The sequence below is a fragment of the Buceros rhinoceros genome, unplaced genomic scaffold (assembly GCF_000710305.1).
Source record: "Buceros rhinoceros silvestris isolate BGI_N320 unplaced genomic scaffold, ASM71030v1 scaffold15197, whole genome shotgun sequence".
NCBI classification, from domain to species: Eukaryota; Metazoa; Chordata; class Aves; order Bucerotiformes; family Bucerotidae; genus Buceros; species Buceros rhinoceros.
Genome location: NW_010420540.1, coordinates 13,456 through 26,368, shown reverse-complemented (window position 1 = coordinate 26,368; position 12,913 = coordinate 13,456). Strand labels below are relative to the sequence as shown.

Sequence of the window (12,913 nt, the reverse complement as noted above, 5' to 3'; positions counted from 1 at the left end):
TGAAATCCACTCAACAGCCAGGGGCACACTGGACTTGCAATTCTTGATGAGCCATGTTATGCAGAAAATGGAGTAGAGCACATGAAATTACAGGGTTGAATTCTGACTGCAGCTGTACAAATCAAGGTGAGGTATGTATGGATGATTCATGATCTTCATGACATGCATTTAATCCTCTTCACCTATTTGCCAGCTCTGGCACACAGCAGAAGTGCATAGCAAACAAAAATCTCACAGTAGAGGCCCAAAGAAACTGCCTGGCATTGCACTGCTACTTCTTTTTCACCACTTCCTGTTTCTCCCCAACCTATATGCTCCCTTTCCTATCAGCTTTGAGCTTGTTACTTCAAGAACTTGTTCCACTCTCTTCCAGTCTAATGACAGAACATCAGAGAATATCAAAATCCTGCATTAGGCTTTATTCTTTTATATAAACATTAACATTTCTCAAACAGATTAGTTAAAAATACAGATTTAAACAAGAATTTTTGCAATTGCAACTGAGTTATAAAAAACAACTGATTATTTTACAGATTGTTACAAGTGCTTTACAAAGGTGCAAAGTGAAGGCCAGTGGCAGGGGACCAACCTCAAGTGCAAAATGGACACGATACCCTCACCATGGGCATAGCGCTCAGATACACAGCCAAAAAAGAACCAACCAAAAAAACAAAAAAAAACCAAGCCATGTGAACCTAGGCTCTTGGGATGCTCACTGGGCAAGCAAACATAGATCCCTATAACAGAGAAGACTCATGAGACCAAGCTACCAGGATACTTACGGTTATATCTCTGAGATCAGCCATAAGATGCTGTTTTTTGGAAAAGAAGGAACATGTTTTACAACAGTATATTTCTCTTCTGTCAGACAAAATATTGTAAATTCTAGAATACTTATGGACGTGGATACTTAAGAACTTGGGGCATAAATCCAGTGTGGATCACACAGCGCCTTAAGTGAAGAAAGGGTACAAGACACAAGTGTCATTCTAAAGTATTTGGCACTCCTCAGACAGGAGGTACCTCCATACCAAATGACTAAAACCTTGAGCATGTGCCTTGGAAAGACTTTGGCAAAAGGAAGAAGATGCAAGTGGATCTGGTGACACTCAATATTCATGCATAATCTGAGAGTTGGGCAGCCCATAGGTTATGCAATGCCCACATGACTTCACTAGATGCAGTGTGTCCTCTCTCCTTGGCCAATACATCTCACAGCCACCTTGGAACATAGACCACATGCTCCAAATTCTTGGAAGTTTTTGAGATCCTTCCACCACAATCACCTTGCCCAGGTACCAGTCCTTCCCACCTCTTCTGTTCCACCCTTAACAGAAAATCTGATTTGTTTCAAACTAAACTTTTCCAGCTGTTAGCAAATCAAAGATTAAGTGAACTGGCTGAGAACCACCATAAGGTAAAACTGCAATGTATTACATTTTAAAAAATCCACTACTTCATGCCTGACATCTTTCTGATGAACAAACATTCCCTACCCAGAGGGCCTCCCTATCAAAGAGCACTAACATTAGGGGAATTATTTTTCCAAAGGAGGACCAGAATGAAAAGGCAGCTCTAGAGATGAAGTCTCAAAGAAACAACAACTACTTCTCTTGAAATCATTGTAAAGGGGAGCACATACAAGAGTTAGTTTATAGGAAACCCAGTGAAACCCCTAGAACATCCACACTGACTTCCCTGAGCTCCTCAGATCAAGGTACACTAGGGACCCTGCATAAGCCTTTTAAGCTGGGTTACTCTCAATATTGAGAGGGTTTGGCAAGTTCCTGCAAATTCGTTTTCATGATCAACAAGGGAGGAGAGAATCAATGGGCAAGCCCTCAGGACATGCTTAGAGAAGATGAAAAATGGAAGAAAGAGGTGCACATGAGTGCAGGAAATTTCTATCGTTTTCAGATGTTTCATGTTACTCCTTTAGGATATGGGCACTACATGGATATCAATCCCCCCCACATCTGATCTGCCCCAGCTGCCTCCTGCATAGATCTCACGACAACATTGAAACCCCAACCTCATCACTCCCTGCACTGCCTAGCCCATAGTTCAGTGTTTTGGAGAGGGGAAGGCTGGCTACTTGTTAGCAAAGGCTAGGAGATGGCATTACATCAGTATGTCAGTGCCCTGGGAGCACGCAGTCACTCATGCACATCCCAGATTTCTGAGAGCAAGGGAGGGAGTTTCTTGTCCTGCAGCCGAAGGGCAAACACCTGTTCAGAGTGGACACTACTTAGTGTCCGAAGACTGACCAGCTTCATTAACATCCGTGGAAACATCAGGCGGTCCTGCAGAGTCAGACAAATGGACACCTATTAGTAAATTCACACTAAAACTTTGTTTAAAAAAAAATGACCATACCAGATAATGCATTGTAACCACAATCCTGACTTCCTGTAACCGTGGCATTCTCCAGGAGGTGTCAGTGTGGAGGAACACAAATACTGCACCATGTTCCATATTCCAAAACTCCAGACTCTCCATGCTGGCTAAACTATTGAACATGATACAGGACAGCACGCTGTGATAGCTCACAAATGCATTCACAGCTGCTACCAAACAGCTACAGAAAGAAGGAACATAACAGTACAGGCAGCAAGAGACCTGTTATAGACAGTATTTCAGGAACTGTGCCTGCATAAACACAAAATCAGTTTGCATAATCATTAGAGATTTTCTGGCCAGCACTTACATTTGGTCTGTTGATGCAAATGTAAGAATGAAGGGCTTCCACATAGGTGTGCTGCAGTCTCTCTACTAGGGACTGGTCCTGCACATTTGGTCGGTCTGCCAAAAAGTAGGTTAGAAGTAAGCAGATTGCCACAGGCAGCTTCACTGGACTTGACATAACCCTAGTCACTCAGTACAGTCTCTCCCCAAAACCTCATCCAGCATTCACCAAGCACAGCTGTGAAAGTCATCCACGACTGTAGCAGTTATGACAGCTTTCTGTAACTGTTCTTTCTCAGTGATGTCTACTGCACATGCAGAGTCCAATCTGATTCCTATACAGGTGGAAGGTTAGAGACACCTAACAGCACTATGTAAGTGTGTTTGATCTAACGTTCTTGTCCCAGTGAAGATAAGAAGCTGCCCATTCAGGAGGGAATGAGAAAATCTCTCCAGCAGCAGAGCCAGTTAGAAAACAGGAACAAAGGAGGAAAAAAAAAAAAATGTCATCTTTCAGGTCACAAGCCAGAAAATACAAGAGTAGAGATAGCTTCTTTGCAAAGTCCTAGCCCAGAGCGATACTGGTCTCACATGCAGAGTATCTTTACTTGACCACTAGATGTCACTCATACTGCGTGACCGGCATCACACCAGAGATGTGCCCAGTACATTCAGGGGACAGTAAAATAGCAATTTCTAAATGAGGAAGATAAAGATTGGCTGATTTTTTTATAAACTTTTCCAGCAGTGGGAAATCTAAGTACCTCTGAAGGTGGCACTAGAAAATTCAGAATATAATGAATACCCTAAGCAGAAGTAGTAACATGCTCCCTTTACCACTAGGCCCTATACCACCCTTTATTACTCCTCTTCAGCTTGTGACCTTCCTTAACTCTACTTTCTTTGCCCTCTGACTCATTGCTGCAACTCTTCAGATCTCCCTCGCTTTTTACCTGCAGAGAAAATGTTGATGGCAATTAAAAGTGCATATTCAGCATCGTTGAGCTGTAACTCATTCATTCCCTTTGAGAACTCAAAGATGGGGTTAATGAACTCAAACTGCAGACCTGCAAAGAACAGAACAAGGTGAGGCAACAATTGTCTCGTCTCTCCCTCCCCCAAGGAATAAGATGCCAGAAAACCACCACAGAATGCTAGAGAGTGGGGAGGACAGGCAAGCACAGAAAAACTCTTACATAAATGTTCCAAGTATGGCTGAAACCTCCCTTTACATTCCACCACTACTGATGAGCATCAGCAACAGTAGCTGAGGAGTTGGGATCTATCTGCAAAATTGTGTTATGTCTTGATTTTCTTAGAGCCTTAAGTGTCCCACAGCACATAACCAGGCAACAGCTAAAAGAACACGACATCAGATAAGCCTGCCAAAAAGTCAGAAGCCCGCAAGTACAACATCTACACTTCCCACTCACGCCACCACCTCCTTCAAACCTAGCAGCCCTCTTGCTTTCAAAGAAAGCTTTCAGATTTCAGATTTAATCTGATTCAGAGCAACTCCAGATTCATCTGAAGGCTGACTGAGCTGAAAATATGTAGTTCCAAGAAGTCTGAACTATGCCACTTCCTTCAGCTCAAAAAGCTGGAAGAGCTGAGGCAGTCAGGCAGAAATGCATTGGTATTTATCATCATAACATACAGAGGCTACTGTCAAGACAGGTCTTTGTGCTACAATCAAGCTGAAAACTTTTGGCCTTTCCCCCAAAAAACATCCAAGTTTCTAATTTCCTGAACTACAACTGCATCCATTAGAGAAGGATGAACAAGATGGAGGGAATCTTTCTGGCTGCCTGCTTTTTGCCTTCCTAATAATCTGAAGATCAAAAAAGAACATTGTATATAAAAGCCATCTCAAGTAGAAATGGTTAAATAGCTACCCAAGGAATAAAAAAAGAAATCACATGAAGGACAGCCAAAGCCTCTTTTTCAGAAAGATACACACTTCACACTTCCTGTTTTTTCATATGAAATTAAAGGCATTGAAATTACAGAAATTACAAAAATTGCTCCCAGAAAAATAAGACTTCAGAAATCACCACAGACCATTGTATACTGAGCTGATGACATGTCTAAAGCACTCTGTGGGGATCTTCAGCATAGACTCCATATCAACTGAAAACTAATCATACTAATGTCATCACTCAGTGCATGCATTCAGATTAGCAAGTGATATACTTGCAAAGGAGAGAAGACTGGGGTTTGATTTGTTTTTATCTGATAGGGCTCTAAGACCACATGTCCAGATCAGATCTCTACCAGCAAGGAAGTTCACACCAGCTGCTAGCCTTAGGTGCACTCTTACAGCAAGATTTTCATGCTGTAGGAGTACACATTTTCCACCGTAAGTTTACACCTAGAAAAAAAAGATATTAACTGAGCTAGTATCACATGTTAAAAGCAAGAAAAAGTTTGTAGGGCTATTGCTCTGTCCTGTTCTTAACCTCTCACCTGACTTCAGCTATAAGGCCCCACGTACTATTTCCAACAGCTCCCATTAAAAAGGAAAAGATACGACACAGGGACAGAATAAACACTTCTCTAATGTGCTACCTGCTTTGGCGAAGTCATCCCGATTATAGCTCAGGTCCTTAAGAAAGGTGATGCTCTCCATCTCTGGATTGTAGCGCCGAGATGTCTCCAACAACATCACCTGAAACCAGAGACAGGTATCCTTGATTTGAAAACAGGAAGAAACGTTACAGCATCGATGGTTTTGCTGAGTGTTCAAGCATCTTTAGGAAAAAAAAAAAAAAAAAAGAACAAAACAAAAAAACCCCAGACAAAAATCCTCCAAGCAGTTTCTCTCAGAGTGCTTAAAAATGCCAAGGTACAATTCTACTGCATCCTTTGCAGTGTATGCTTCTGGGAAGGAGGAAATACCTGCTTACCAAGGCCCTTGCCTCATTCTCCTCCATGTTGCCAGTATAGTCTGGCACTGCAGTAATGGTCCCATAGCTGAAGTCCTTCAGCCTGCTATCCCAGAAAAGGGATGGAACCAGTTCTCCAAGTAAGTACTCCATTCTCTGCTACTACGTATTGTGGTGGAGCCCAACTCTCACCTCTATGGTAGATGTCTTCAGTAAAGCAATCTGGTCCTCCCTGGTGAGCTCCAGGAAGCCAGGTAGTTGCTTGGCAAAGTCCACAATCTCTTGCACAGACATAATTGCAAGCTCTGTAAAGTGAGCAAAACGCTGCTGCCTTGCTTCACGGTTATTAGGGTCAGGAATCTGGGGCCATGGCTGTGGGAATGGGAAGAGAGAGAGTATATTTGTGAAAGATAGAGCCAGGGCAGAAAAATGAGAAGTCAACAGATAAAGAAAATGAGACGCAGTGGAATATCATAACTTCCTGGTTTTTATAGAACTTTAGCCCACATGTTCTCCGAAACAATTTACCGACAACCTTGACTCCACAAACTTAACTTGTCTTACTTTGGGGACACTGGTAGAGTTTTTACCGTCACTTTGAGCCTGTCTGTGAATGAGCGCTGGTTGCACTGCTGCTGAGCGGCCACAAGCTTTTTTATCATGCTCAACTGTTCAGATGTCAGTTTGTGGGAAGGGCTTGGCGGATTTGGAGGGTTTGGATGCACCACAACTGTCCGAGCCCGATTGTCTTCCTGCTTCTTCAGTTTCTTCAGCTGGATCTGTTCTTCAGACAGAACATCTAAAGCAGGAATAGCCAGAGATCAATCATGACATAGGAACGCACTGGAAACTACACTAAACACAGGGTAACATGCTGTGGATGGAGAGGCAGAGATCACAGCTGCCTGTATCTGGTGTATCAGAGCATACAGAACTTAGATAGCAGACAGTAATATTCATTATTTGTTTCTCCCTCTTTTCCCCACGTTAAGTTGTTCCATTGCCTTTCTTAATCATACTGTCACGCAAAATGTTCGCAAAGGTTAGAAGCTCCCTTCATGATGCTCTGCAGATCTCAAAGACAACAGTGACTTTCCTCATTGAGCAATTCCCCAAAATGACATGTTACAAGATTCCAACAGGCACACTCTTCACATGCCATGGTGTGTCCATTGTGGTTTATATTATCCTGCTGCTGTGTCTTTTTCCTGATATTACTAAAATAACAGTTTGTGTCATTTCATCTTCCTCTTGAGAGGTCAGAGTTCAGTACTGGATGGCATTCAAGAGTGAAAGCACAACTTTCTACACAGCGCACCTGCAGCAGACTACAGAGTAGTAGTAGTTAACACCACAAGACGAATAATAACAGAATAGCTTTGCATAAAATGTACTGCAGCACAAGTCATTCAGGAGTAGGGCTAAAAGTCTTATTCAGTCATGAAGTCAAAGGATAGGCCAAGTTAGATGTAACATTGTAAGGAATAAAACAACTCAGAGGCATGTGTTGTGAAAAATCTTACTGCTCATTAGCTAATTTAAATACAAAAACCTGATAACAGCATGTAACTAAGGTAACTAAGAATTCACTGATTTGGATGTAGAGGTTTGTTGTCTCTTTAAGTCAAAGCTGCAAAAACTATCTGCAAGCTGCATCAAAAAACAAAACAAACAAAAAAACCAAAACAAAACAGAAACTACCAAACATACCTGGATTCAAGGATTATCTTCAAAAGAATCATCCTGTGAGTTAGTGATGAACAAAGAAAAAGCAGAAAAGGGACTGACTGGATAAGAAACCATATCTTCAGGAAAAAAGGTTAAAAAAAAAATAAAGTTTGGCTTTGCAAACAAGATTTTTAAAGTGCTGAAAGATTCTTTGGCCATTTTTTATGCACAGGTACCAAGGACACATGGCTGCTACACAGGAAGGAGGTCCCAAAACTGAACAAGAACTTGTCAAAGAATCATCTTAAACACCAAGAAATGGAGAACTACTGTGAGAGAGCACTGTGAAATGGACAGTCCGTGGGATTGGAGGGAAAGACAAAGAACACAGCACATTAAAGCTGAGACTAATCTTTTATCCCTGACTTCCAACAGGAAGGATGCACGCACAGCTATACACGCACAAGAATTAAAGACATTCAGTACAATCACCAAATTAAGGGGGATTTGTAAGATTAGAGAACGCGAGTCACAATGTTAGTTTAAGGAGGGAAGTAATAGATCCATTCGATTATGATCCCTCATCTTGGGACTCAGATCTACAAAGAATTATAGCAGAGTAACAAGTTATCAGATACTACTGAACCTCAAAACCGCCTATATGTGCAAGCTTCTACACCGTGCTAAATTAATGACAATGTAAGTTACTCAGTTTGCCATGAAGGAACTGTTTAATCTCATATTTCACACTGGCTCAAGAACAATAAACTGGCCATTAATAACTTTATTCTGGAAATTAGAAGGACGTTTCCTACCATGAGAGGGAAGTTCTGGAATGACCTTCCAAATGAAACAGCTGGAGGCAAAAGCCCTACATTTCTGTCAAGATCAACAAGGCAAATTTGCAGTGGAGATTAGAGTGTTGACAAGAATTGCCAAGCACTTGATAATGACAACCCAAAGATTCCTTTTGGCCTAATTTTCCTGAGCTGTTTTCAACATAAGACAATGAGTAAACTCAGAAACACATGGAGGCTCTCTAGCTATCTACCTGCAACAGAAGAATAGCAAGGAGGACAGGTAGCCTTGCTATGTAGCATTTCAAATACACCTGTTTTGCAGCTTTCAGAAGCATGGGGCAAGGGGGCAAAGACAGCATACATAATGCTGATACAAACTGGTGTGACAAAGACACTGGTTATGTGTTAGGTGTGCTCTGTTTCATGTTGAAAAAAAACTGAACAGCATGTTTCCTTGGTGCAGCTCAGCGGGACTTACTTTTTGCAGTGTATTTATAACATGTTTCCAAAATACTCTCTCTTTCTCACTGTTCTGGTTGCTGGATATCAGAGAAGGAGACTTTACATAGATTTAACATCAAACGAGCATCCATTCAGTAAGTCTTGGCCAGCAACAGGATGAAATCTGGATGCCTTGGCAGAGGAAGGCTGTTACTGACACACGAGCAGGAACATTGTTGAATATTCAGAAACCACAGCCTCATGGTATGTATGAGAAAAATAGTAGAATTCACTAAAGAGAGCAACAAGATCAGATGTGCACAAACACAGCTGCAGTACCGTGGTGTTGCCCCTGACCTTTGACACAAGCTCACAATATGAGGCAAAGGAAAGTATTGCAGTCCTGATCACAAAAATAAGACAGACAGAATCCTGAGTTTACTGGTACAGTTGACAGCATACTGAAGAACACATAGATCTTAGTTGTGAGTCTTTCCTCTGATGTCATACTCCAGGAGTTCTTACGAAGTAGCATGTTCAAGGAATGCAAGAACACATAGATCTTAGTTGTGAGTCTTTCGTCTGATGTCATACTCCAGGAGTTCTTACAAAGTAGCATGTTCAAGGAATGAAGTAGGGCTGGGGCTCTCAGCACACTTGTGTTGTTCCACCAGCAGCCTCACCTCTCCATGTGATCCCTGCTCAGTGACTTCCCACACACACTCTGCAGGCAGATTTCATGGCTCACAATGTGACCCTCTAAACATCCACACTGCACACTTCCTTACACCCATCAGCATTCAGCCCACCCCCACACGCCTCCTGGTCCAACATCACAGTGCTCCAGCCAGCACCATTTCCTGCACTCACACTGCTCCCGCATGCCTGCCTCCTGGCACTTGCGCAGCCGGCACTCCTGACACTTGCGACGCATGTACATATCCATCTCACACTTGCCGCCATTCTTGCAGACGTACTGTGCACCCTTGATGATGCTGCGACGGAAGAAACCCTTGCAACCTTCACAGCTCAGCACGTTGTAGTGGAAGCCAGAGGCCTTGTCTCCACATACGCTGCACACTTCATTTCCCAGCATCTTAGGGGCTGGGCCCTTCTTCCGCTTCAGGGGGGGATTTTCTACCAAAATGAACAATATCAAGAAAAAGAAAAAAAAAAGAAAATCTACACACAAGGCAAGCATGGTGTTTGCAACTGACTGGCCCATAATAACCTTGCTTAAACCCACCATCTCCCAAACACGCAGATGAAAAGTTCAAGTTTCCCATTTCACAGGCTCCCCTTCTGGGCAAGCAATGCTCTGTAAGAAATCAGCTACTGACATAATCCAAACAGTTTTACCTCAGCTATATTAGCATATATAGCTTCATATTTGTTCCTCTCCGTAATAGGGTGAACGAGCTAAAACACATTCGGGCCAGATGTTCTTCTGCACTTTTCATCAGCAGGGGTGACAGTTAAGTTACTAATGTAAGAAAGAGCTGCAAAAACATTGAGCTGACATCCAAGACTGTGCAGAAAGTAATTTTCTCCAGGATTTACCTCCAGTTCTTTTACTTCTATTCTCTGATATACTCACGCACAAGGATAAGGAAAAATAGTTCAGCAGGCACAGAAAACCAGTGCTGAAAATGTGACTGTACACAGAGCAGACAGAGCAGGCAATCCCTGTAATGGAACACTTGGGGAAACCAAGAAGACAGCAACTTCGTGGAGATAGGGACAATAAGCAGGCAAGCAGCACACTGCACAAGCTCTGTGAACCTTTAGAACACTGAATCCATCATTTCTTCTTCAAGAAAGGGCTCCCCACTCCTAAAATTGAAGCACTCTCTCACTGACAGGTCACTTACTAAACCTTCACTACTGCCTCACATTTCAGATTATCTTGTGCAGCAGCTTCCAGTTCTTCCTGTAACCATTCTTACGGATGTTAATGTTGTCACTGCCTGCGTATTCTGAAAATGCCTTTGGTCTACTCCAACACCTCTCACCTTAAGCACTCCAGCCAAATGCTTGCCAATGTTATATTTGTATTCCCTCCCTATCAGCCATCTCTCTTTGCATACCATTTAATTCTAGCCATTTTGACATTTGACATGTTCTTCTGCAAAGCTCACGGTGCAAGTATTTTTCTGTATGTCAAATATTATAGATTCTTCTAGAGTAGCTGTTCATAAAGATTACAAAGGGAGTGTCTTGTTAAGTCTCCAGATTATGTTTAGATATACATGGAAAGCCTCTACACTGGAGTTAATTCACAGGTATTGGTTTGCAGGAAAAGGCTGCTGCATTTCCTGATCAGCATTGGGGTTACAGGGGCATGTCTCATTTTCATATGTATGGTTCTAATACTTCTATCTTTATTCTCAGTTACATTTATTGTTCCCGAAATAGTAAACAGTTTTAGGTCAGTCTCAGAAATTATTATTAGCGTTGTTCACCACATACAGGTTTTCACAGTTTTAAGTATCTTGGTGTTGATTTTCAATTCTATTGACTACACAGAGGTCTAGAGAACACTCATTTTGGCCTGCACTTCTCACTGCATTGGACAGCAGGAAAATGTCATCAGAAATGTTAAGCCTCTGATACTGCCCTTGCTTGTTCTGCTATATTTCTCTTCACACAATCAAGAGGAAATTATGCAATGCCTACAGTTATTTCAATTTAGCCTGCCATTGCATATATATTACTGGTATCATAATATTGCAGAAGCCTCCAAAGATATTCATATGTTTCTGAAGGACAGCAGAGTAATCTAATGGATCTGTCCATCCTGTGGACCTTTTAGCTGTCTTCAAGACATTACATAAACATCTGATTACCACTTTTATGACTGTTTTATTCAGACAGACTTATTCTTTGCACTAGACAAATTATTTTTCATTTCTGAACACTAGCCATTTTAGTTATGTATCTTACTGTCATTTCCTGTAGCCAATGATAACACAGAAATAATCTGAGATGTATGAAGCATGAATGCCATCTCTGCACCTTTAGCTCTCATTAGAGTCCTCCTTTGGCAGTTCCCTATTTAATAATTTCTTTCCCCATTTTACAGCTTTTTCCTTGCATTTTTGTAAGGCATTTATCAATTGTTTTCTTTTCCTGTCCTCAAAATTGTTTTAAGGACTTTTATTGAGTAATATTTCTTCACCTTTCAACTACTCTTTGTTTCTACTCTACTGGCGAGTCCTCATTTAATGTTCAGAGCGCCTCTTCTTATTATCAGGGATTGCCAATTGCCTCACTGTTCAAATATATTCATCATCTTTTCGTTGTGTTGCTGATACTGTGCTAGATACCTCACTTGTGCATTCCTTTTTTCCTGTTACCCATCCAGAGATGCTATACTACGTCACCTTACAGTTTGAAAGTGTGTGCCGTATATAACTGCATATAACTGCAAAATCTCAATTATATTTCCTGATACTCTTTTAACCTCAAATGTGTAGAGAAAACTTCTGTAGTAGAGCTTTATTGTTAGCAGCTTTTGATAAGGCTAACAAAAAGAAATTAATTTGACTGCCACAAACCTAGCCTCTAGAAGGTCAAATAAGGAAAGTATTCAACACGTTTATCAACTGGATAAACCCACTCATTTTCAACTATCAGTAACTGATTCTATTCTAAGACACTGTCCGAGTGCCTCAAGGACTGCAGATCTCATCCTAAAATTCTGCCAAGTATCAATTTTGCTTGCAGCTGAAAGAATGGACAGTCTTTAGCTTGCATGGATTCAGTAAGAATTTTTCCATACCTGCATGCTCAGGGGGGTTCTCTGAGCCAGGGAAGAGTGAAAGCCCTTCCTCCTCCATCTCAAATACACTTGCCACCCTCTTTCCATGATCCTGTGTGCCGAGTTGAGTGGGACCCATGAAGGCCACACAGAAAGGGCTTAATATAATCTCATTGCTGCAGCATTGTTACTGCCAAGTGATGGGCCACAGGCGTCTGTCTTCCTTCAAGGTCTTTAGTTTCTCTCTGCTACTGAAAGTCAGAAAGAAGTACCTGCAGAAAAAACACAGATGAAAAAGAGGCAAGAGTTCAATTACTGAAGCTACTAATTCCCCAAAATCTGTTACAATCTGCATCACAATCAAACTTCAATATTTTTTTCCTTATTTATTAAAAGCAACAATAAATTTTGCTTTAGCATATTGCTAAAGCAATAAATTTTGCTTTAGCAACATTTATTCTCTCCAAAAAAGTATTTTAACAAACTGTGTTGAAAGGTACAACATTAGCACACCTAGGCACTTTTTATTGCCAAAATATTTATCAAAGCAGGCTAAGTCTTCGTTACTGCTAACATGATCAGGGGACTTCAGCTCTGACCTTTCCAAGTGCGTAAGAGGGAAATTCCAGATTTTACAACCTTTGTTAAAGCTTCTAGTGGCAAACAGTTCATTG

At 41.5% G+C, this 12,913-nt stretch overlaps 1 protein-coding gene across 1 annotated transcript; it reads right to left on the bottom strand.

Moving 5' to 3' along the window:
* Positions 1-404: 404 nt before the first annotated feature.
* Positions 405-12,519, bottom strand: NR1H3 (nuclear receptor subfamily 1, group H, member 3). The gene is made up of 8 exons (XM_010139344.1): positions 12,261-12,519; positions 9,350-9,616; positions 6,161-6,369; positions 5,763-5,942; positions 5,254-5,353; positions 3,639-3,752; positions 2,708-2,802; positions 405-2,303 (listed from the first exon to the last, which is right to left on the bottom strand). The coding sequence occupies exons 1-8, from the start codon at positions 12,376-12,378 to the stop codon at positions 2,157-2,159; spliced, it is 1,230 nt and encodes a 409-aa protein (XP_010137646.1). The 5' UTR covers positions 12,379-12,519; the 3' UTR covers positions 405-2,156.
* Between the last annotated feature and the right edge of the window lie 394 nt (positions 12,520-12,913).

Bases quoted from the DNA above. Each gene is read 5' to 3' on its own strand.
- NR1H3 (XM_010139344.1), bottom strand. From the start codon at position 12,378: ATGGGTCCCACTCAACTCGGCACACAGGATCATGGAAAGAGGGTGGCA. The intron at 3,753-5,253 runs GTAGCACATTAG...TGTTCTTTGCAG, and splicing joins GGATGACTTCGCCAAAGCAG to GTCTGCAGTTTGAGTTCATT. The intron at 2,304-2,707 runs GTAAGTGCTGGC...CTGACTCTGCAG, and splicing joins TTTGCATCAACAGACCAAAT to GACCGCCTGATGTTTCCACG.